Source organism: Dermacentor variabilis, chromosome 4, assembly GCF_050947875.1.
Source record: "Dermacentor variabilis isolate Ectoservices chromosome 4, ASM5094787v1, whole genome shotgun sequence".
Lineage (NCBI taxonomy): Eukaryota > Metazoa > Arthropoda > Arachnida > Ixodida > Ixodidae > Dermacentor > Dermacentor variabilis.
Window position 1 is genome coordinate 178236770 of NC_134571.1, and position 26158 is coordinate 178262927.

At 47.6% G+C, this 26158-nt stretch overlaps 1 protein-coding gene across 1 annotated transcript; it reads left to right on the forward strand.

The window, feature by feature from the left end:
* Positions 1-26158, forward strand: LOC142579971 (arginine kinase Cal b 2.0101-like). The gene is made up of 5 exons (XM_075690663.1): positions 1-408; positions 8270-8496; positions 10734-11060; positions 15180-15384; positions 25934-26158. The coding sequence occupies exons 1-5, from the start codon at positions 240-242 to the stop codon at positions 26077-26079; spliced, it is 1074 nt and encodes a 357-aa protein (XP_075546778.1). The 5' UTR covers positions 1-239; the 3' UTR covers positions 26080-26158.

Here is a 26158-nt window from a genome sequence, read left to right on the forward strand (position 1 = left end):
CCAGTGGAGCCCTCGCCTACAACACATACTCAATCGCTTCCTTCGTGAGATCACGCCGTTCACCGACAAAAGCCAACGCCCGCGGTCCTCTCTACCAGGCGCCTGGTCGCGTCTTGCCTCCGGAATTTTCCTGCTGCTTTGCGAACAATCGGACGCACGTTGGCGCTCGGCGCGTCCCATGCGGCTGTGAGAAAATATCGCGCCTACGGTTCTTACGCTCGGCGAGCAACCTCCAAGCCATGGCGGAGAAGGCGACTTTGATGAAGCTGGAAGAAGGCTTCGCGAAGCTGGAGAACGCCCAAGACTGCCACTCGCTGCTCAAGAAGTACCTGACCAAGGAGGTCTTCTACAAGCTCAAGAGCCGCAAGACCCGGATGGGCGCCACTCTGCTCGACGTCATCCAGTCTGGTGAGCTCGAAGAACAGGGGATGGTCAGAGCAATGAAGACCTAGCGGTTTGCGTAAGCACGTGAACTTTCGTAGTTGGCGTTGCGGCTTTTGCATGGCTTGCGTAGCTATAGGTAGCTTTAGCATGCCGTCGCGGACGCACTTTCACACTGTGGGAGTCCTCTAACGTGGCCGCTAGAATCACGTGCGTCTAGCGTATTCACTGTGGCGGGTGACCTCCTACGATGTCGTGAGACGCGCTCAGAGCGCTGCTGGCGTCTGGAGCCGAGGCCACTGTAGGACCATCGTGTGATAGACTGAGCTTCGCCGATCGCGTGAGACACGCTATGGAGACGCATTCTCGGACGATTGCTTTCGCGTGACGTTGTGCTCAACCAGCGAATCAGCTCATCTGGTTTTTCTCAACCAGCAACTAAGCGTAACTGCAAGTGATATCGCGAACTGTGACCGTCCGAGAATACGTCCCATGTATATTCGCGGGGAACTTTCTACTGCAATGATGAGAAAGCTAGAGGGGGGGGGGGGCGGAGACTTATAAACATCCATTATTGCATCCAGTATTGCGACAGTATTTGAGAGCGCTTTTAGTTTCTTTGGACAGTTACTGAATCAACGTAGCTTTCAAGTGCCACGGTGTCACGTTTGCTCCAACACGGAAAAGAAAAGCAAGAAAATATGTGAAATTGAGCACTCATTGGCGTATTTAATCGTATTTTGTATTCTAAATAAGGCGTTCTGTTCTATATTCTGTACGTTAAACTAACGCGAATGAGAAAATGACATTTCTTTCAGAAGAGTCTACCGTAAAACCTCGTTATTACGAAGTTGAATGTGGAGCGGAAATTGCTTCGTTATGTCTTTTACTCGATTATATCCATTATTGCGCTTCATTGCAATATACGCTCAGTGGGGGCGCACAAGATTAAATGTCCATAGAAGAAAACGGCTTGGAGGCCCGCGGAATGGCTACACCACGGCCACGCATGCGATGAAATTTTTAATAAAACGGCAAAAGAATCTTCAGCATGCGCGACGCACCGCATCTTTAATAGCTTGCTTAGCAGGCGTGACCTCAGAGATTGCATCGGTTCAAGCTCGGAGGCCACGCCTAGCTGCGCCAGCATGAACTGTGCGGCAGTGTGATGGAGAAAAAGTGCAGTGGCGGTGATGAGCCGCTTCTTACAGCTATGCGCAGCTATGCGCAGTTAAAGGCCCCCCAGTGTTGCTCAAAGGATAAATTCATCGCTGGGACGCGATGCATCGAGTAAGTGCCAAGTCCCGCAGAAAACAATTAGGGATGATTGATTAACTTTTTTAATCGGATAATGAATAACCATGGACTATTAAGCCTTTAATTAATTAAGTAAATTTATTTCCAGGTACATTAAATATGCTTGAACCAAAGGTATCTAGTTTTGTCGAATCCTATACTAATGCGTATGAAGTTTGATGAAGAATAATCGTTACTATGTTAAAGACTAAATAGAGTCGCACTAGTGAGTCTTTGAAAAGAAAAAGAAAACAATATACGTATGTTATAAAGTGGCACATAGAGCAGAACTAAAGAAGATACGTGGCACTAGCGAATCTCTGTACAGTACAGTTGAACAAGAAATAAGAAAAAATCGCAAAAGTGAAACGTGAATCCCAACTGAAACATGCAAGAAACTGCTATGAGCACAGGGGAAAAGAAAATGATTGGTTTAGGATTTTAAGCTACATGCCCCTTTCTAGAGAAGGAAGGAACGTCAATTGGCTGGGATGTTTGGGTGAAACCGACGTCGTCTTCGTATGCTCAAACAGCCAGCATGCGAGATTGGATTATAGAACAGAAGCTATACATTTGTTGGAATCTACACGAACTCCATCGCTGTTTCAAATTCGAGCTCCAAACCTGCGCGAACGCTGTGTCATGTCTTTAGTGGACTGGGAGGGACACGACAGTCAAAGATTCTGTTGCAACACTATGCCGTGAACTGCGAAGGCATTTGAAGCCTGCGGCTCCGCGCGGCGTGGTGGAATGTGGGGTGTGGGGTAAGAGAGAGGAAGCGCTCGGCTAGACATCGCTCGGGACTCGGAAAAGAAAAAAAAAATTCGGCAGCATTTTACGCTCCTGTCACACGTGAAGGCGAAAGCCTGTTAAACGATCGGACGGGTCAGACTTCTTGCAAGACATAACGAGCCGCAATGTGAAGCAAACGTGTGGCAGGTCGTTTTGTGCGGGCTTCGGCCTCCACTCGTGGCCGTCTCGCACCGTGGCGCTGGTGTTTTCGCAGTTCGGCTTCTTGGGCTCGTTTTTGGAAGCTTAGCTGCGGCTTCACGCGGTCGTATAGCGTGGTCAGACGCGCGCCACCGACGTTTCTCTTCGGCTTTACGCTGCACCCTCTCAGCAGGGCAAAGCAGCACTCGCGGTCGAACACCGTGCTCCCCCCTGTCGCTCCGCACCTCGTTTCTCGCCTGGCGAGCATCCTCGGCAGTGGCGTAATTCCGAAGAGGCATGAAATGCTTTATTGATGGTTCGGGTGTTTCTTCTGGTTTGCTGTTCTGTGGGTTGCACGGGTGATTTCAGTGAATTTATGCACTACTCGCTTCACTCTGCTGCGCCCTTCCAGCTTCGGCTTTAAAGGGGTGTAAGCCATTACTGATGATGATATCTTCTGTACCACTCGACTAGAAGCCGCGTTTTTTAGGTGTGAGCTAGGACAACGAGCCACTTAAGACTTTCGCCTTAAAGCAGTGGACAGTCGGTTTACCACAGCCGCACAATCACTGGTAGTGCACAACCAGTATAGCACGATCTAAATATTTTCGCACCACTCCTTAAACTCTCAAAAATCGAACATGTCTAGTCGCTTAACTCGATTAGATGAAAGGTGGGAATCGACGATGATTAGTCGTCTGGCAGAATACTTTTATTCGATTAATCCATTAATCGTTAATCGGTATTACCAATACTAAAAGGGATATATTCGCTATGCAAGAATCCCGTTTTTTTTTTTTTAGTTTCGGAGGCAAATGTACTTCGTTAAATTTATTGGCATGGCATCTTTGGTAAAACTCGGTTTCAAATGCCCGAATCTCTATAAAGATTTCAAGGGAAATTTCACTTAGTTCCCAACATTCATTGTATTGGTGTATCTCGTTTTGTTATAACGAGGTTTGACTTTATTGTGCCCGCTTTGCCCCCTTAGCTCCTTGCTTTCTCGTCATTACCGCGGAAAGCTGCCTGCCACTATAGAGTATTTTTGCGTGAGGGTGTACGGGGCCATTCTGTTTTGACCCAAATTCGCCTTAGCTTCTTGCTCTCCGTATAAACAGAAAAAAAGAAACAAACAAAATTACATGTCTTCTATAATGTTATCACAATTTGAGCAATAGGCACTGCCCATGTTCGGTATTTATTACCGTGTTATGTCTTATAGGCCCAACAAGAGTAGTCGCAGCGGCCACTAAAGTAGTTCATTCGTATTTATCATATGGCGCTATAGATAAGCTTTCTTCCTGTTTAGTTTGGCCCTGCTTTGGCGATACCCGCCGCAGCAGCCCAGTAGCTATGGCATTGTTCTGCAGAGTCCAAGTGTGCGCTTGCGATCCGGGCCGCGGCCGCCGCCTTTCCAAGGAGCCAGAGTGAGCCAAGTGCCCGTGCACTTGAGATTTGGGCGGGTGGTAAGGAATCCCGGCAGGCAAAATAAATCCGAAGTCTCTCACTATACGCCGCGCCTCGTAGTGATATCGTTGTTTTGGCACGTAAGAGCCCATAATTTAGTTTCATGTATTGCATTCGCAGAGGGAAGTGTAGGTTACAGGTACCAATAATTTGAAATGCGCTTTGGCAAATGCGCTTCAGGAACACGGCGTAATTTATTCGCCTCTATTGCACGTATTTAATGCGATTCAACAGAAAGCTAGCATATGCAGTTAGCGAATGGCGAACTTCTTGCGTCGAGATCACGGAACACGAATCGAGATTTTCTCAGACGTTTGTTGCCCAATAGCTTTGCCAGTATTTTTTATTTGGTGCGCGCTTGTTCGGCTGCCCTGCCGTGGCTCTGCCTGCAGAATGGGAACACCAAAACCAACCACTCACTTTGTCGTCCGACCACGTGCTGGGTCACCAGGTTTGGCTTCAGTCGCGTTGCGCGATGCTCCCTCCATACTTTTTCCTTCCTCCATGACTGGACAGGACTCTGGCGGTGCAATCGTTAAGCCACCGTGGGAATGATGGGTAGTGTATGGATTTGTCTGATCTTCGCGCTTGGGGCATCAGACGTTCTTGTGGCTTTGTTTATAACGCTTTACATATGCCTAAGTTGGCCTAAATTTCAAACAACCTTATGCCTTTTTTAATGGAGAGGCCAATAAGACTGCAAGCAGGCATAATGGCTGCTGATTGCAGTGGTTCCACTTTTCCATGCGCTCATGCCGTAATGGTTTCAGTATCGCGCACTTATGCTAGAGGTCCTGTGTTTGAATCCGGCCGTCGGGCAATATTAATAATGTTTATTTAAATATGTATAACGCGGTACTTTCTTAAAAATTATCACTAAAATCTCGAACCCATTTAAAGTCATAAGGACGAAGCTTAGACAAATCCATGTGCTACCCATCATTCCAGTGTTGGCTGAATTGGCCTGCTTGCAGCTCCCGTAGACACTCCACTCTATAGTTTACACCCTTTGGAGTGCCCCTTCTGCCACACAACAATGACCGTCACCTGCCTTGATGCGTTTCCTTTCTTTAACGCTGCGAGACCGGTACTTTCCACTAACGAACGGCATGCGCATTATCAGCATGATAGCATTCCCGACAGGAAAGTTGCGGGAACGGCGTTTTGAAGAAACGAAACGCATCAAGGCAGATAACGATTATTGTTGTGTGGCAGAAGGGGCACTCCAAAGGGTGTAAATTTTTCTTAGAGTGTAAAGACAGTTGCACCCTTTGGGGGATATATTTGCTACACAACAATAACCGTCATCTGTCTTGCCCACATTTCCTTTCTTCCTTTCTTTAGCGCTGCGAGCCCGGTACTTCCAAGTCAGGAATAACATGCGTGTTATCAGCATGACAGAACATTTTCGACAGGAGAGTAACGAGTGCAACGTTTTCAGGAAAGGAAATGCGGGCAAGACAGATGGATATTATTGTTGTGTGGCAAATATACACCCCAAAGGGTGTAAACTTTTCTTAGAGTGTTGCGCCACATTTACCTGTAGCAGTTGTATGAGACTCAATAGATTTCGCCTATACTGGCGGACAACTTTCAGTGGCAATGAAGGGAAGGCTACGGAGGCAAAGCGCGCACAAGGGAGAGCGCTTCTGTAAAGAGTCCCGTGTTATCATCCACGTTAGTTTAATCTGGGAAAGAGAAAACAAACACCTTGTTAGCAACAGTTAAATAAGACAAAACACACCACTGAACGTAAAAGTTCACTTATTTTGGTGGCTTCTCCCTTCAGCGTCTGGGCAAACGCGAAACCGTCGCGCGTGAAGCTGCATCGATTCAGCGTTTGTTCCGAGCGACAAGAAGCGCTGTAAACGCTGGCGGACTACTTGGCGCAGTAACACATGTGCAGCAGCCACGCGCCCGTAGCCTTCCCTTCATTGCCACAGAAAGTTGTCCACGAGTATTGCCTAAGCTCCCGGTGCTGATGCGAAACACGGTGGACGCGCCATTGGGACGAACGTCCGTGGAGACGCCAGCAAGTGGTGGCTAGGCGGGTGGTCGCCAACAGTGGCGACGCTGTGTTATGACGACGTGGCGGGAAACGCTCTCTATGTCGTCGACTGCTCCGAGGACAGGGCTTAGGAGCTCCTGAGAGAGTTCGACGCGAGAGGAGAGCGATCAAGAAGGACCAGTCGAACGCAAAGCACGTGCACCGAGTCATGCTCCCTGAAGGGCTGCAGAAAGTGTCCTCCTCCTCGCCATCACTCTCTCCCCCTCTAATTCGACCACTCAAAGAAAACTCTGGTCATGAGAATGGTGTGCTCCCAAACGACCGGCCGAAGATGTCACAAGGGACTCGTTTTTTAAACGCTGCCCGCGCATCAGGCATAAGGTGTCTTCGATTTACTCAGATTGTCTACCTCATGACACGTTGATTCCTTACAGAGCATTTGGCTAACTTCCTACGTGGTCTGTGAAATGCGCCTCTAAAATTCTGAAACAATGCAATAACTATTTCCTACAAAGACTGTGATTAGTCTCCGCCGTCTTAGCTTATGTCGTACATCACCTACAAGATGCTTCTTACTTCAACATGCTTCGTTGAGCGCACCTACGAGACCGGGGAAAATAAAGCACGCGTTGCTTAACCCGTAAAATATAGATATAGCAAGTATTAGGTCAATATTTTCAAAGCACGTGACCAACATACACGCCTCAAGCTTTCGGCGCACGGCACTCACAACATTGCCTCTATTCTGTACAAATGAAGCGCTGCCTTTCCTGGTTCAGCAGGGCAGGAGGAAAGCCTTGTAAGCTTCCCATATAACGCTTTTAAATAGGCCCAAGACTAGGGTTTATGAATGTTCATTTAACTGCTTGTTATCCCACACGCTTGAAATATTTTCTGCACACAACCTCTAGCAACCTCCTTGCCTTTTTTGAAAATATCAACTGATATATTTCTTTGAGGACACCACAGAAACTGTCATAGAATGTTCTTGAGCAATTTTCTGCCGCGATAACAACTTCGCTGCAAAAGGAGCACCTCATTATAGAAAAATGTGAATCTGCCATAGAAGCATTGACTGTTTGTTTAGGGAGATGAAACTCAGATAAGCTTTGAAACTGCCTCCTGCCAGCAAACTTAGTGCAGCCTGTGTAGGTGTTAACTATTGCCTGTTCTTTCAATGCTCCTAAAAACCTTAAACTAACGTAACCCTGAGCCCCGTCCCCGCGCATCTATTTCTTAGCCGCATCACTTACTAAATTCACCAATTTTTTGAACGCGGCGGATTATGTCTGGTGCTGTCATCGCAGGAATTTCGATGTTTGGTTTCCAAGTTGGAAACTTCGACGTTTGGTGTCTTAGTTAGGAACTTTGAGGTTCTATGTCTTAGTTCAGATGCCGCGTTGCGGAGGAATGGGAAAGTAAACTGGCTATTTAAATTTGGCAAAAAGTGACAAAATAAAATACCCCCACATGTCATTCCGTGTTAAAACAGCCATACCCTTTGTAATTACTGAATGAGCAGTGTTGTTTTGCACGAAACTGCGAAAAAGTCGAAGAGCCAGACTTCATAAGTATTAGCGACAATAAGTTAAACATATGGTGGTTGTGTGCCCACGTTCTGATGGCGTAACTGTGGCAGCTTCAATGCGGACGCCGAGTTACATAATTGAAGACAACCCCGTATTCAGAAATGCAACTCAAGTTGAAGCCCATGCTTGACTTGATCTGAGTGACGCCTATCCGGAACCCGCCGAAGGAAACGCAGTGAGCGTCTTTGGGCACGTTAACGCCAGGCGTCATCTAAATCAAGTCAAGCATGGGCTTCGACTTAAGTTGCATTTTTGCATACGGGGGTTAGACTTCCGCCTGCCAAGGCACAGAGAGGATGGCACTGATCTTACAGAATGCGCACTTTCCGATGTCCACGAAGCAATAATGACCTGTACTCTGTGTGAAGCGCAATGAGTAAACATTTAATACCAGTATGATCCCAGATATTGTCTTCTGAGTCTTGATTTTCGAAAGAAAATTGCTCCCTCCCTCAAAAGTGGAGCCGTGTACTTCCTCACTTCATCAGCGTGTTATAGATAAACACGCATTATGATGATCTGCTAGCCTCTATAGTGGAGCACGCCCGGAAATCTTCTGTGGGAAGTTACAAAGCGGCGCCTCATGAAACAAACGCAGGTGTTGAGAACCTGGACAGCGGAATCGGCATCTACGCGCCTGACGCCGAGGCGTACACGATCTTCGCCGAACTGTTCAACCCCATCATCGAGGAGTACCACAAGGGCTTCAAGCCTACCGACAGGCACCCGCCTTCGGACTTCGGGGACCTCAACTCGCTGGTCAACGTTGACCCCGACGGAGAGTTCGTCATTTCGACAAGGACGCGCTGCGGGCGGTCGCTGGAGGTAAGCTTGCAACACGCTCGAGCATGTTCAAGACCGTGAGCGTGTGGAGCTTGTCTCTATAGGAACGTAGACATTTGTTACCGTTTATTTTGTATCTATTCGTAACGAGCCAGGACAATTGGTTCAGCAACAGCGCACGCTACATAAATAATGCGGGATCATATTTATGACTCTAGAGGGGTGCATTCAACAGTTCTGCAGGTAGCGCCAAGCATAAGCTGCCAGTCAAGCGACATAGAGAGGGAACAGCTGGAAGTCCCATATGCTCACACTCGCGCCAAGCACAGGCGATCCGGCTGGCTTAGTGGCCGCACGGCAGGCATCGAAAAGACTATTTGACTGGCCTCGTCCGTGTGCTATTCTTGTTCATTACACGGCAAACATTACTCCTACATAGTTACTGAAGGCAAATTAGTGGTTTACACGCCCTTGTACCTCAACAGTTGTGGCATAGCATATTTGGGCTGTCGCGCGTAGGGCTCACGGTCTCCGTCGCCACATTCCGACGGTAGCCAAATGCAGAAATGTACATGCTCGTGTTTTGCGCAGCCTGTGGACCCCAGGTAGTAAAAATGAATCCAGTGGCCTCTACTACGCCGTCCGTCATCGTCCAATGTGCGCCTTCGGCATGCGTGAATACACAATTTTGTTTCATTGGACGTCCGATTGTTGCTCGAATGATGAGCTCGGCTCTGCTTAACCGTAGTTGCCGGTCACTAGCAAGTCTGTTGCTGTTCTTTGGTGAGAGTAACTTATACATAGGTGGAGTCACAATTAAAATAATTTTAAAGTGAAGCATTGCTTGCCTATGCTTTCTGGGATACTGAACCGCTGGCGTCGCGGCGGGTGGGTCCGTAATCGCGCAGCGATCTTCGTATTTCACGCTGTCCGAGTAAAGCTGGGAAAAGAAAGTGTCAGTTGTGCCCCGAAGGCGAAGCAGTGAGCGCGACAGGAAGGTTTACCGTGGCGCTCGAGCTCCTCGCACTGTGTTTTACAGAAATACGCGGCGAAGACATGGCGCGACGGCGCATAATAGAGGCAACTGTACTGCTGCGAAGGAGGAACAGCACCCTCGCCCGAACCAGGCATGCCACGACGCTGATGCAGTGAGGAATGCCCGCAGCGGAGCAGAAGCGTCGCACCTCGTTGGTGCCCTAGATGAAGCTGGCCGAGAACCATCGGCATTGTTCGGGTTCCCAGTGAGATTAGTGTACCGTAGAGAATGGTAGCGCAAACCAAGGGAACACTGGAGGGTGAGACAGACAAATCCAGAGAAATGAGTACATTACTTTAGCCTGACCTTCACGTTCCGCATATAACAGTGTACGTTCCAGGTATTCAGCACGAACACTAGTGCGCAACGTTAATGTTAGCAGCGCAAGGGATGACGTAGCCCTGGTTACACCAGAGCCGATGGAGTGGAGCTTGAGGGTGCGTCCACTTCGCCGCTTTTGCAGCCGAACCGACTGCACCTCTCTGAAGCATCTCCCCAAACTGGCTGGGCTTGCGAGAAGATACTGTGACAGCGGTGCCGACGGCTAGAAGCCACCTCTCCTATCGGTATAATTGCTGTCACAATAAAGATAATTACGCAAGCGACAGAACTGGATATTTTTCTACGTAATAACATCTTTCCCAGTGAAAGCAGCCCCTTTAATCTAAAAATGGCAAACATAATTCATAATTTTTTTCCTAATGATGCCCGTATTCAATAAATAAAAGAAATATACTGGTGGCGAAAAAGGACAGATGAACGACTATCGTATGTCTCAGAATCATATATTGTAGATTTATCTTTCTTTTCAACAGTTATAAGTGACAGCACCAGAAATGGCTTTCTGAGTACGCGCAATCAAAATGGAATAAAAAGAATGTATCAACAGTTATGCGAAAAATAAATCGCAGCAGAAAAATTTGCACAAATGTACTACACGAGGTCAAGAAACTCCGTTTTCCATTATTATATCGGCACAGCCAACCCTACACAATACACCAGGATCTCGATACTGTTTCCAAATGCCTGTCATATTCTTGCACTTTTGATTCCACGAAGTGGTTTAAGCTTGACGCGGGCTGTCGTTAGGCTCGAGGCATCGCAATTTCAGACGTCGGCACCAATACTTACGAAAGGGGCGAGATTTACAAAGTGAGTGGTACAAACGGGCAATCTCGAGAACGGGTGCCAGATGGATCGGCACCTTGCGCCTTCAGCGACGTCCAGCGCTTATGTTTCTCAGGGCTTCCCGTTCAACCCGTGCCTGACGGAGTCCCAGTACAAGGAGATGGAGCACAAAGTGGTCGAGGTGCTCAACTCGCTGGACGGCGAGCACCAGGGCACCTACTACCCGCTGACCGGCATGACGAAGGAGACGCAGCAGCAGCTCATCGACGATCACTTCCTGTTCAAGGAGGGCGACCGCTTCCTGCAGGCCGCCAACGCCTGTCGCTACTGGCCGACCGGAAGAGGGATTTTCCACAACAACGCGAAGTCGTTCCTGGTGTGGGTCAACGAGGAGGACCACCTGCGCATCATCTCCATGCAGATGGGCGGGAACCTGAAGGAGGTGAGCTTTGTGAAGTGCTTTTACAATAAGAGTGATTGAATAATACTAAGTTATTACTACTATTATGCTACTAATAACAACAATAATAATTTTATTCAATTGTTTATTTACAACTACTCCCATCCCAGAATGGGATTTGATTTTCGCAGAGTGGTGATGATGCAATTTTCTGATATGACTAGTTTGGCAGAAAACGCCCTACAGGTACACTTGCAAAAACAAGGCATAGTAAGGTAGAAAATACGCGTCGAGTGCAAGTACAACAGCTAAACAAACATACAAAAGGTCATTGGCAAATATGATATATACACAATTTCAGGGAAGGCTGTGACGCCACATAATTTGATAGTCGATTCCACTTAGTTATTTTCCTGGGGAAGAAAGAGTATTTGAAAAAGTTAATGCGGTTGGTGAAGGGCGTGGTTATTAGTGTATCTTTCCTTAGCTTTGCTTGTCTTTGCTTGATTAGTGCCTTTGCTTAGTAGCATAACAAGGCTGTAATGGAATGTAATTAGTTGAAACAGGAATTTTATTTTGAACAGACGATTACTCTGACTTATGGTTGCCGCTTAATTCTATTTAGCAAGGCCGTAATCGACGTCCGTCCGAAAGCTGCTGTACTCCGTTACAAACATCAGGTGCAACGCTGGGAAAGCTAGAGATACTTCTTGCAGTGGCTGCGTTCGCACTTAGAAAGAGCTCGGTGTTTCTTGATCCGATTTTCGTGAAACTTTTCTTTATATAAGCTGTTTTGAATGAAGAAAAGAAAGAATTTGCTCTTCGAAACAAACACACCATGTACTAATAAGGTTGATAACACGTTGTTTTAAATCAACTTGCGTTTCGTTGTTGCTTTTCGTTAGCCGTCGCGGCAGCCTCATGTGCATCCTCGCGCGAGCAAGCGCCGCCTGGCACACAGCGAAGCATAGACGGGAACGCGCGGAGTGATAAATTTTGATGACCGGACTTCTTGCAAAGGTTCCACAGCGTGGCACCTGATGTATGAAACGGGGCACGCACACGCACGCACACGCACGCACACACACACGCACACGCACGCACACGCACGCACACACACACACACACGCACACGCACACGCACACGCACACGCACACGCACACGCACACGCACACGCACACACACACACACACGCACACGCACACACACACACACACACACACACACACGCACACACACGCACACACACACACACACACACATATATATGGAACTACCCGCTTTTGAATACTTTCCATTCTATCAATGTTCGTTTTATTATAAGGATGCCAAGTCCGAGAAGCGTAGTGTAATGTAGGCTGTACCAATGGGTTAAATGCAAGAGAACTTTAGGAGTACTCCGCCTCGAACCCGACAGTGAAGGAGAAAAGCTTTTGCTTAGCAGAATTCTGTGCAGAATTGATGTGCTTGTTCCGTCTCAGATCACTTGAAATCAAAATACGAAGATATTTTATGTGCTCGACCTCAGAGAGGAAGACTTTGCGTGCTGATTACTGGAAGTGCAGAGGACTACGCTTGCTTGAGATTTTCATAATAACTACTTTATTAAAGTTGTTAGCCATCTGGCATGCATTACAGGGTTTGATAATATTTGCAAATGTTGATTTAAACGTAGCTGGTCATTCTCACAATCTATGTTTGAATACATAACGCAATCATCTGCCGTACAATTTAATTTGCACCGGAATGACATGATGAATATCATTAATAAACAGAAGAAACAAGAGGGATCCGAGTACAAAACCGTGGAGAACGCCAGAGTCAACAGGAAGCTTTCGTGAGGAATGATTGTTGAACGAAACGTATTGTTACCGGTTTGAAAGATAGCTAAAAGTCACTTTATAATTTTGGTATTATCCATCAATAATGTGAAGAGTATGGAGTAACTTTTTGTGGAAACCTCCTCTGAAGTGATTTGGCGAAATCTATGAGGATTGAATGAACCTGTTTACCTGAATTTATTGACTTAGGAAATTTGGGAAATCGAAGTTACGGATTGAGTGCACGTAAAAGACCCTTTTCTGAACCATTGCTGATTACGTGATACTACCCTATACTTTGAAATGAACTCAGAAATGTGCTATGCATACTGTGATCAAGAAGTTTGTATGAAGTTGAAATCAGAGAGGCGGGGCGTTAGTTCAAGATGCGCTGCGTAAGTATCAACCTGATGAGGAGGGTGGTGCTGGCATGTGCTATCGGGCCGCTTTTCCTTCTTAGTTTGTTGTGGCTAGTCGAAAATGATGGTGGCATGCAACCGGAAATTTAGAATGGCGCTGAAACCGATCTTCAGCGGACGCGTATCGGCATAGGGATCTTGTATATATGCCGAAAAAGGTCGACAATGTTATGTTGCCCAACATAAGTTTTTTTTTGCATTCAAATAAATATACTCTCCCTGGAATGTCAGAATACCGAGTGCCAGAACGATCGGTGCGCAGACATCCTCTATTCCTTTCAGAACGGGGCAGCCTCCGGCTGTATAAAAAAATCTGCTTTGTTCGGTATATTAATGCATCTTTAAGGGGTACACGTCACTTTGAAGCGGTGAGTATTCGAGGTCTTGTGCCGTTGCATGACTCACAGGCAAAGTGGGCGCAGTCCGAAAACATAACCAACTTGCGGAAGGGTAATTGTCAGTAAGGCGTAGAATCGCTCAGAAATCTTTTCCTTTGGTACGGTCAAATCGTGTATAATCAGAGTGTACACGTCATTTCTGATGTGAAGTTTTCGCTGTTTTCGCAACGTCGCGTGACAGACAGGCAAAGTGAAGGTGGCACGAAAGTTTTTGATCAATCGTGGAGGTTTGATTGCAGAAATGCACTACAAAAGTTTGAAATAGCTTTATGGTATTGCGCCCCTGTTTTCAAATAGGCTACGTTGAGCGTAATAATGTAAACGTAGTCTCGGAATCTCAGTTCTAAGAGGCAAGCGCCACTCTTCGCAAATGTAATGTGAGAAGTTTGGCACTTATGCACCTATAAAGCCGAGATATTGGATTTCACAAAATCACATTTTGTCTGAGTGGTTGCCACATCAGCGCTTGTAACGACGGCTTTTGGCGCGCATACTAACTGGGGTTGGGAGGTTCGTTTATTTCGCGCCTTCGCCCATCCATTCTCACGCCTCCTGGAGCAGTTAACGAGATTTGTAGTGTTACCACTGTGTGAGGGTTAGTTAAGGTAAATAATATACGAGAGAGCTTACTTCGTAGGAAACGTTGTGCTTGTCTCTTGACTCGCGGATGAGAACACACAACTGTACGGATTGTAAGACGTCCGTACTTTTAGGAGTGGTGCGCGAACCTTTAGACTGAAATGCTTCATACGTTAGGAAAGTTTGTGTCAACGTTTTCAAAGAAGTGCTCACAATTATTGGATATCCTCATTTGTTCGCACTAAATTACAGCAGGCATGGTCCACATGGAGTCCCCATCAAGCTTACCTAATTAATATTCTGGTATACACCCAGACTCACGCCGCCACGTCCATCGCGTTCTATTACGTCAGTAAATAATGTAAGATAGGTGACATAACATAATCGCGATATGTTTAGTTTCTAGCTTTTAGACCACAAATCTCGGAAGAGTGTTTGTTTTTGAATTATATCACGATTTTCCTCACTTCCATGGCTAAATACTAATTCTCCCTAATCTCACCTCTCGTCGCATGTTGAACTCAACGAACTGTGGTCGTCTTTATGACAAAAGCACTACGTTCAGCGAATTCCTCCCCAACGTTGTCGAAGCCTGGAAGAGTTTACCAGAGCCAGTCCTTGTCGAGCGTTATGCTAAAGAATACATAACTGATAACTATACGTAATCTTGTTACTCGCTGTGTCTAATATTATTTGAGGTTTACTTTATTGACGCCTCCGGTAGCTTTCCCTGTACTGCAAATGGAAAACGACTGTCCAAACGTTTCTGTTGTTGGTTTTCGCCTGTTTCCTTCCTCTACATCTCTAACAATACTGATTCTTGTTAAATGGATCGCTCACCTTTCTTTTCTTTCTTTTCATTCATTCATCTTCTTCGAAATATCGCCGATCGGGTCCTCATGTACAGTAAATTATAGGGACGATTTCCAACGTTACGTGTCCAGGTGTACGGCCGCATGGTGCGAGGGGTGCAGATCCTCGGCAAGAAGCTCCGTTTCTCCCGCGACAGCCGCCTGGGCTACCTGACCTTCTGCCCCACGAACCTGGGCACCACTATCCGAGCCAGTGTGCACATCAAGCTGCCCAAGTTGGCCTCCGACAAGGCTTTCCTCGACTCCACCGCCGCCAAGTACAACTTGCAAGTTCGAGGTGCGCTTGAGAATGGCCAAAGCGCCCTTATGAGGACGCACAGCATGACTGCGCGCATATTTTCTTAAGCAAGTCAGGTTTATTGCAGCAATCGTGCTCGGGTTGCATGGTAATAGTATTACAGCAGGAGGTCCCAGAGTACTGAAAAAAACCTGCCAGGGGGACCTCCTATGATTTCATAAATAGGGTTATTAAACAAAAACAGCAAATAAGCACGGTATTTTAAACAATAAGAATAATAATTCGGCAAGTTGATTATCTATAACAGTAAATTGGATACATAAGTTAATGTTAATGCTAATTATTCAAAAAACATAAAAATAATGGAAAACATGTGAAGAAGCAGAATAACATCCGATATTAACAAGAATAATCAACCCAACATGAGAGGCGAAGCTCGTTTCATTGCCAATAATATTATTTACTGATACAGAAACAAAGGGTAGGCAACAAAATGACACACAAACTGACAGTTAATTAAGAAATTAAGGTGAGTCGGTTAATTATTGAATGAAATATTTATTGGTGCGGGTGGAGAATGTGTGAACGTTGTGTGAGTATTTCATTTCGAAAGGTAATGAATTCCATATTGCTATGCCAGAGAAGAGGGCTCGGAATTTGCCATAATACGCCGCTACGGCAGGTAAAAGAAGATTATTGCGTAGGCAAAACCGGGTACTGTTGTTAGTAATGTGTTCAGGACCAATACATTCAATGAAGAGGTCGTGTGTGATGAGCCTATATGCTATTATGAATAGTTTCTGGCGGAATAATTGTGGTAATGGGAGAATGTTCAGAAAACAGTGACCTGCAGGACAAATCAAATGGGCTGAAAGTCATTAGTCTTATAGATTAGTTCTCAAGTCACTGCAGACTTTCAATATGCGTAGAATACGTATTGGCCGATGAAGATTCAGAATACGAAAGATGGCTTTGAACATAAGCAATATACAAAGATTGTACGATGTGAGGTAAAAAAAAAGTTCTTGTCTTGAAGATAATGTGGATGCCAAGTGCAATCTTTGTCCCAAGTGATCGGGCGTATCAATAAAATTGTTCATGAAAGATGACGCCCAGGAACTGCGCTTCCTTCCAAACCTGTATGACATGATCACCAATGTCAACAGAAGGTGGGACGTCGATTGAATTTCGCTGGGAATGGAACACCATAAATGTGGTTTTAGTGGGATTAATCTGTTGATGATTATTATGGCACCATAAAGCAATATTGCTTAAGTCGGTGTTAAGGTTAGACTGGAGCGTGGCAATTGACTTACTGAATGTAAAAACGGTCGTGTCATCAGCCTAAAGTATGCATTTGCTCTTAGCAAGAATAGTGGATAGGTCAATGATGAACATAAAAAAAATAAAAGTGGGCCTCAAATTGATACCTGTAGGACTCCTACGCTAATTAGCTTGGATAATGAGAAATGGCCGTTAATCTGTACCATTTGAGACCGCTTACTCAAGTAGCCTGTAATAACGTTTATTGGAGGACCAGATATACCAAATGATTGAAGTTGAACAAGTAGTATGCGAAGGTTTATCGTGTCGAATGTCTTCGTCAGATGGATGAATACAGAACCCACAATTACACCTCTGTCAATAGCTTGCTTCATTTCTTCTGTTAAAGTAATAAGTGCCAGTTCTGCGGAATATCCTTGGCGAAATCCGAATTGCTGAGGAGACAAAAGGTTATATTTCTTTAAGTATCGCATTAATCGAGTGTGGAATAGCTTTTCAATCACTTTACCAAAAAAAAGGAAGCATACAAAATGGTCTGTAATTCGCAACTGAAGTCTGGTCACCTTTCTTGAAAACAGGAACTAGTCTACCAGCTTCAAGACAGATCGGAAACACCCCAGCAGATAACAGTTTGTTAAGGATTAGTGTCAGAACTTACGATATTTCATGCGAAATTAGTTTTACTTTACAAGGATCAATAAGAGAGAGCGAGAACAACTTTAGTAAATATGCCTGCAGAGTCGGTTAGGCTCCTTCCACGCAGGGAGGCCAAGCTTTTACCGCGACGTGGCCGCTACGTCAGTCTCGTGCATTGTGCTCCTCGAGGTCTTGGTTCCTCGCTACTTCCGCGGATCCGAGAGGGCCGCCACCCCCTTCCTGGGGGTGCTGCCCCCCTTCTCCTCGGTTTCGCGAGGTCGCTGCCTCTCGAGAGCTGCCGAGACCTGCTGGACGGCCTTTAGCTGCGTATCTTGGTCATAGATCCTCGTTGTAGCCTCTAGCTGCGGCGGGATCGTCGTCTTCTCACTGGCTTCTCGTGGATTTACACTACAGTCCCAGAGGATGTGAGCCGCGGTGGCTCTCTCCTTAGCGCACAGTCTACACACGTGACTCGCGTACACGCTCGGACACACGTGCTTAGCTAGCACCGGGGTGAGCAGGGACCCCATATGTAATTGCCTGCATAACACTGCCTCCCCCCGGGTAAGCCCCGGGTGAGGTGGCGGCATAGTCTGTCTGTTAAGTCTGTACCACTTCACTATTTCGTTGAAGGTGGTCATCTTGTCCTTGGCACTGCACCGCGACCAACACTCCCAGTCGTCCGTGCTTGCAGCTGCGCGGTTGGTTAGTCCTCGCGCGGCCGAGTTGGCCGTCTCGTTGTGGTTCACGTTCCCGCGTTTCGACACGTCACTGCCCATGTGGGCCGGAAACCACTTGATCACCACAGCGCTTTTGCGTCCGATGTCTTCGGCCTTGCGCAGTATGCGCGCAGCCTCCCTACATACCTTACCCTTGGCGTAGTTCTTCACGGCCGTTCTAGAGTCACACAACACTAGTGCATCCGGGGTCGGAGACGGCCAAGGCGATGGCCACCTCCTCCGCCCGGTGTGCCTCTCGAGTCCGGACGCTCGCCGCGGTCTTCGTTGCACCCATCGATGCCCCGACAGCCACCACCGCGTATGCGTCGCTGCTCCCTCGATACTCCGCCGCGTCCACGTAGATGGCGCCTTCTTCTCTGGCGTGGAGGTCCACAAGAGCCCTGGCCCTCGCCAACCTCCGCTCCTTGTGCTCCGGGTTCACGTTTCTCGGAATCGGGCAGACCCTGAGCTTTCTGTTGATGCTATCCGGTATAAGTACGTCTTTCTGCTGCTCGCCTTCCCTCGGCTCGAGGCCAAGGTCCCGCAGTGTCTTTCTTCCGGTTCTTGTTTCAGAGAGACGCTCGAGTTGCGCCGTTCTCTGTGCTTCGGCTATTTCGTCCAGCGTGTTGTGGACTCCCAGCGCCATGAATTTTTCGGTGCTCGTGCTCCCGAGGAGGCCGAGTGCCGCCTTATACGCCTTGCGTATGGTGGCGTCTATCTTGTTACGTTCGCTCGGCCTCCAGTTGTGGAAGGCGGCCACGTACGTTATGTGGCTAACTGCGAAGGATTGAACGAGCCTAGTCAGGCTCTCCTCCTTCATCCCCGCTCTTCTATTGGACACCCTCTTGATGAGTCTCATTGCCGCGGCCGCTTTGCCCGCGAGCTTGTTGACCGTTTCACCGTTGACTCGATTTCGCTGGATGAGCAGCCCGAGCACTCGAATCTTCTCGACCTCCGGTATTACTTGTCCTCCCGCTGTCTTGACCGTGACCTTGGGCCGCTCGTACTTGACTTCCATGTTCTTTCTTTTCCTGCCCGCTCCTGTCGGTGGAATCACCAGCAGTTCTGACTCGGCCGGAGAGCAAACGAGTCCAGACCCACCCAACTGCTCCTCGATGGCGTTGACCGCTTCTTGCAGCGTTGTCTCGATGTGTTCGTCGCTTCCTCCCGGTACCCATAGCGTAACGTCGTCGGCGTAGATGGTGTGCCGGACTCCCGCTACTCTTTCTAGCCGGTTGGCCACCCCGATCATCACGAGGTTGAAGAGAAGCGGGGAGATCACCGAGCCCTGCGGAGTTCCGACGCTGCCCAGCTTCTTCTCTTCGAGCTGCAGGTCTCCCGCGCAGATTTCGGTGGTCGGTTCCGTCAGGAAGTCTTTGATGTACTGGTATGTCCTTCTGCCCATGTTTAGTCTGGATACTTGGGCCAGGATAGCCGAGTGCCTCACTTTATCGAAGGCGCTGTGCAAGTCCAGCCCGAGTATGGCTCTGTTGTCCTGGGTGCCCTTCGTATCGTCGATGATCTCGTTCTTCAGTAAGATCATGGCTTCTGGCCAAGTAGGATTCTGGCCAGGTTGTTGTGTTGGTGGCCCTTGGTCTTGGTTTCGTCGAGGAGGTGCCGCAGCATGTTCCACGTCTTGCCCTTGTGCATCTGTCCGTCGGCTTCGTTGCAGGCCTCGCTCCACTGTTGGGTGCATAGCACACTGCAGTGGACCTCGATCTGCCTGTTGAGCTCGGCGATCTTCTTCCTTAGACTGCGGTTGGTTCGTCGCTTCTGCCACCTCGCCTTTATGGACTGCTTGGCTTCTATCAGGTGGGCCAGCCGACTGTCCATCTTGTCTATCCGTTCGTACGTCTCCAGCTCTTTGGTGGCTCCTTCCATCGTCTCAACGACGTTGGCCGCCCATTGCTCGATGTCCGTAATGTCCAGTTGCACCGCGGGTAGCGCCTTTCGAAAGGCGTCCCAGTCCGTAATGCGATGCTTCCTTATGCCGCTGTTGCCTTGGCGTTCGAGCGGTACGACGACCTCCACGATGTAGTTATCGCTGCCCAGCTCTTGGCCCGTGTTTCTCCATTTTGCGTCTCTCGATCCTCCGTCGGTTTTGACGAAAGTAAGGTCCGGAGTGGTGTCTCTCGTAACCGATGTGCCAATCCTGGTGGGAAAGGCCGGATCCGTGATTAGGTTCAGTTCCACGTCAGTGGCGTCTTGCATGAGCTCTCTCCCCTTGACTGTCGTTCTGTGGTAGCCCCAGTCTTGGCTTGGAGCGTTAAAGTCTCCGCACACTACGAGCGTATTGCTCCCCGCGACTGAACTCGCTTTGTGGAAGAGTGCCTTGAATTTCTGTTGTCCGTGGGACGGATTACTGTAGACGTTCACCAGGAAAGTGCTCTCCCTCCTCTTGCCCGTGATTACTTCCACCGTGCAGTGTTCGATGGCGCTTTTGCCGATCATTTCGTGTTCCATGAAGGTGATCCCTTTCCTAACGAAGGTGCAGACCCCTCTGCCCTTGCCCTTGGACGTGTTCCTTTTGCTCGGCGGGCTGTCGTGCGACCGATAGCCAGGTAACCTCGGCGTCTCTTCGCTGTGTGTTTCTTGAATCATTATGACGTCTGGTTTCCTCGTTAGTTGCTGCAAGTGTTGCTGCAGCACCGCTCTCTTGCCGGTAAAGCCGTTGCAGCTGCAGTGCCAGACCAAGAGGTCTCTCACTGGTGCTGTGGATGCTGCTGTACGTGCTGTCCCGTCCATGATTGCTGCAGTTTGGCGATGATCTGTGCTTCCATGCCTTGTATTTGTGCCTGTATCTGCGTCTGCAGCTGTGCTTGCATCTGCGCCATCATGTTCTGGATCGTGCTTTGTATGTTCGTTGTCATCTGCTGAACTGTTTGCGCGAGCGTAGTGAGGCGTTCGTTGGTTACCTTGCTGGTCGCCTCAAGACGGTCGAGTCTGTCGTCCTGTTTTTCGATTCTCTCCATTATCTTTCGTTCCTTGGCGCCCTCTATGGCTCTCCTCTTGGGAGCCGGTCCTGCCTCTTTCGTGGCTCTCGGGTCCACCTCGACCTCTGGTTCATCCTCGGTTATCTCTTCTTGTTTCCTCTCTTGTGCGGGCTTCGGCAGCAGCTGCTGCTGTTGCTGCAACCCAATTAATGTCGTTAGCTTCTCGTTGATTTCCATGATGGTTGCGTCCTGTTCGGCGATTCTCCGCTTTAGCATCTCGTTCTCGTCTCTCAGGGCTTTTACCACCCCGTTCTCTTCTTGGATCTTCTTCGCGGCGTTTCGCGCTGGTGGTTGTCTCTTATCTGCTATGTTTGCCTTGACTGCGTCGGCCCAGGCGACTCTCTCCCTCGACTGCGACGGTCTGTGGCGGCTGGCGCTCCTGCCTCCCTTGCTGTGGTCCCTCTTGCGGCTGCTGTCGCGCTGCCTCGATTCCCCGCGGGGTCTCTCGGCAGACGGCGCTCGCAGCGGCGGAAAGCTTTCCGGATCCGGTTGTTGCTGCATGGCTTTCATCTTGCGTTCCCATTGCCGTTTTTTGACCACGTACGCATCTTGTACTTGTTTTTGCATTCCCTCTCGCCCGTTGGATACTGTCCCCCGCAGAGCTTGCACTTGGGCTTGCATTCGTGTTTGTGATCCTCGCTGGGGTTCACGATTCCGCAGCCGAAGCACACTCTGGTGTTGGGATTCGGGCATACGTCTCTTCTATGGCCGACCTTGCCGCATTGCCTGCACACGTCAAAGTGCTTGCGGTAAAGCCCGCACCTGACTAATATCGAGCCATACTTGACGTAGTTCGGTACTTTCTGTCCTGCGAAGAGTACTATCACCGTGGTTGTATTGCCGATTTTGTGCGCCTCCACCGCTAGGAGGTTGCACGGGTTCACGATGTTTTTGGCTATCTCCTCCGGGGAGTCCTCTACGGCTATGCCTCGGATGACCCAGGTTAAAGAACCGCCGGCTGGTGCGTATCTGTAGACGCGCGGTAATGCTCACTAAATGCGTTAGCTATTCTAAGAGGATCAGTATATATTTCGGCGCGTTGCTTTATTTTTATTGTGGTTTCAGAGCAATCATTTTTGTTGAGAAAGTCTTTAATAATTTTACAACAGCACGTCGGGTCGCTTCTGTTTTTACAATAAGATCCTGATAGTAATTGCGCTCAGCGCGCCTTAATGAAGAAGATAATGTTGCAGAATGTTTCTGAAAGCGGGATTTTAATTTAAGGTTAAAAGGCTGCGGCTTTAGTTTAGTACGAAGGTTATTCTTTCTATTAGCGGACTTTAATATTGAGTTAGTAATCCATTGATCTCTAGGTGAACAAAACCAATTCGCCACAGTAGTGCAAGTGGTGCAGTTTTCTATGCCCGTAGCTATTGTTTCCTAGAACGACACAAAGGCTTTTTCTGCTGAATTCTTCTAACACAAATTAACTGCGCAAATTTGGACGGAGTCATTTGCCGCTTTGTCAATGTATTATTACTCCGTATATATTTAAAGCCTAAGGTTAAAAAAGTAGGATTAAGGTCTGTGATGCAATGATCTACCACTTCTGCAATGCGATCACATGAAATTATCAAGATAATATGACCTATTAGTGTACTGGAGCCTAGTGAATGGTTCCTACTTGGAGGTGAAATATGCGAAGAAAAGCCAAAGCTGTATAAACGCGGAATGAACTCTAAACATGATGCACTATCAGGATTGATGATGTTAAAGTTAATATCACCAGATATAACAATGTTCTTATCTTCTACTGCCAAGGTATTAAGAATTTTGCTTAACTGACTGCGAAATTCTGGATACGAAGGGGAAGGTAACGGATAAATGGAGGATACGATGGTGTTACGACTGTTAATTGGTATAACACTATGGTTAAATTCGAGCCAAACAGATTCACAGGGAATATTTTTAAATGTGATATCAAGATGACGCGTGTATGTTAAGAACGAGTTTACAAGTATGGCACTTCCACCATCGCGACACAATTCGCAATTACGATATTCAGAACCATAACCTGGTTATCCATACAAGTTGCTTTTATTGCCAGATAACCATGTTTCAGACAAACATATGATGAGAATGAATGATCAGGTAAAGATAGGAACTGAACAGGATCGTCATGGTGTTTTCAATGACTACGAATGTTTAGTGCTGAAGAGATAAGGCTGGTGACTTTTCGTGTAGCAGATCTGTCATTTCTTGGCATGTGTAGATAGCCATAGTGATTTAAGGTCGGTTTAAAAGGAGAAACGACAGCTTATCTAGTGGATGATACCAAGGTCTTCTGCACATGCAATTGGAAACACGTGGCTGTCATTGGTCATCCGGGCTTTGATTGTGTAAATAGCGGTACAGAGGTGCTTCCGCTGGTGTGCTCTTTTAAGCGCAAGTGCCTGCGCAGAAATTACCGAAGACACTTTGGAAATTCTAAAGTGTGCTTGGCGAAAGCCTTGTGGTCAGCCCACTGCACATACGATGTTGTACATTGCGCCCCAGTGGAATGGCCACAGTGTTCGCCTATATCCCTTTGAATAACCCAAAGGTGCTTGCAGTAAACGAGGGACTCTGTGTACATTCTATGTGTCTTTATTCACGGTCACGTTCATACATTCATTGCACTAACCTGTTACTTCTCTGTGTATGCCATATCACATTCATCGATTGCTTCGAAGTTGTCCTCTGGCAGGATATCTCAAGCCGTTTGGCGCGGAATCAGTGGGCCGCTTCGGAGCCATGCTTCTCACTCACTGGACTGCAACTTATACTACTTCAACTACGCCAAACTGCTAAGGTTTTGTATTAATCCCCGTTGCTGATGATGCCACGGAGAACCACAAAGGGGAAAGGCACGAAGGCTAGTTGGGTAGTCGGGCTAGTCGTTAAATTTCATGTTGAATAGATCTTGAAGCGCACTGGAACACTGACAAAAAATTAAACTAAAGCATGGTGTTTTACGTGCCGAAGCCTTTTTCTGATTATGAGGCACGCCGTAGTGAGGGACTCCGGAAATTTTAACCAGCTAGGGTTCCTTAAACTGCACCTAAATCTAAGTACACGGGTGTTTTCGTATTTCGCCCCCATCGAAATGCGACCGCCGTGGCCGGGACTCGATCTCGCGACCTCGCGCTCAGCAGCCCAACACTATAGCCACTAAATAAGCACAGTGGGTGGAACACCGGCAAAATTTTATAGCAAAGCAGACAGGACAGCGCCTATATTTTTCTCCACAACGGAGCACCTTTATTGAACGGAAAACTACATAGGCAGTTACACGATTTTCATGCCCACTCGCAGCAGAGCTTAGACACAGGTTAAATTAACGGAACCACAGTGACAGAAAGTGGCGAACAATATAAACGCAAACTGAAGTGAAATGCTAATTATCGAGTTAGGAGGACTGATTGTGCAAAATTATTCTGGCTGAACTAACGCACGGTTCGTACCATTTCTTGATAAGACATAATTCTACGAGCTCAAGACTTAGTCGATCTCGATATCAGAAAATGAGTGTTTCTAAACACCAGTGTTTACAATGGCCAGCAAGATGTGAAGATCCTGATGCATATAGCAACGTGTGATATTGTCTAATTCCCTGAGGCTGTCGTCGACGCTGCCACCTAAACATTATTGCAAGAAAAGCGCCTCATCAAACTCATCATACAAAACTCATCACATAAAACAAAACAGAATTTGCTAGTCTCCTATGTCCAAAAAAGTTGTGGTACGTAGTGTAGTCGGGGCAGCAGAGTAATCCTTCAGTTCCCCTCCAGCCGGTATGTAGCAGAGAGGCCACTGTGACCTTTGGCACACAGAGGCGCTTCTCGTTTCAAACATTCTAGATGGAATACGTGTCCGTGCTTGAAGAGTATGAACAACTATTTCTTTACTTTTCCACGTTATAGTGTAGCTGGAAACGTCACAGTTTCGCCGACAGGGGAAGCATTGACGGGGGAATAGGCAATTATTAGAAAGCTGTGCACAGCAAGGATAGTAGTCTTATGGGCCGTATAAACTCGTAAACATACGCCTATTAAATTATTGAGCATGATGTCACGCGCGCACACGCAAACAGGAACACATGTCTCTCGATGGCCGCGGATAGTCGCTGTCATAACGCTGACATGAGGAAGAGCGCCAGCAGCGGCGGGCGCATTGGCCTTCGTGTTGCGTGTCGCTTCAAAGCGAACTAAAGAGCGAGAACACAGCGCACACGAAGCTAACAGTCCTCGATTGTCCTAGACTCTGTACCCATCGCAAATCGCTTTCAAGATTGGGCCCGCGCGGCCGCGCTCAGTCGCGTTATACGCAGCCGCCGCCGTAGTAGAACGCCCCGCTGTATGCGATGGAAGATGGCGCACTTTCATCTTTCGCGCCCCGCCTTTCTCTCCTGCGCACGCGAGATCGAGTAACCATCCTCGGCTCACCCTCGCACCCACAGCATACGGCACGCAGGCGCGATACTATCGCACTTGAACTTTATAAGGAGCATCACGGCAATGCCGACGGTGATGGCGGGAATTCGCCTGAAGTGTCCATATGATTGCTATCGCAAGGAATGGTGCGCTTCTGGCTTTAATAGCCAAACACAAAACACCAGTCTAGCACAATACATTCATCTGTAGCTGGCAGCTCAATAATATTGCTGACCTACTGCATCACGCTTAGCTTATGGAGAAACGCTTCTACGTTTTATTTGGTATGTATTTGTGCATCATGCAGAAGAATTAAAGCAACAGAAAAAAATGTTTTTGTATCTTGGCAGTTAAACGGCTACCGTATAATCTGCAATATATGTCGACCACAGACCTTGACTTGGCCAGACGACGATTCACAATGTCCTAAATAGGCCGCTGCATAAACGAGAGGAGATTTTACCCGTACTTTTTAAGGGAACAGTCGTCATCTATGTTCCGGTTTATCAGTAAGTGCGCTTCCCAATAACCGCTCACATTCCAGGCACCAGAGGAGAGCACACGGAAAGTGAGGGTGGAGTGTACGACATCTCGAACAAACGCCGCTTGGGACTGACAGAGTACCAGGCCGTCAAGGAAATGCAGGATGGCATCCTGGAACTCATCAAACTTGAGAAGGGCATGCCGTGAACCAGGAGCGGTGTTCTGGTCTTGCAAATAACAGCTTCATACTTTTTGTTTCGCTTCCAAATAAAGCCTTCGTCTTTGC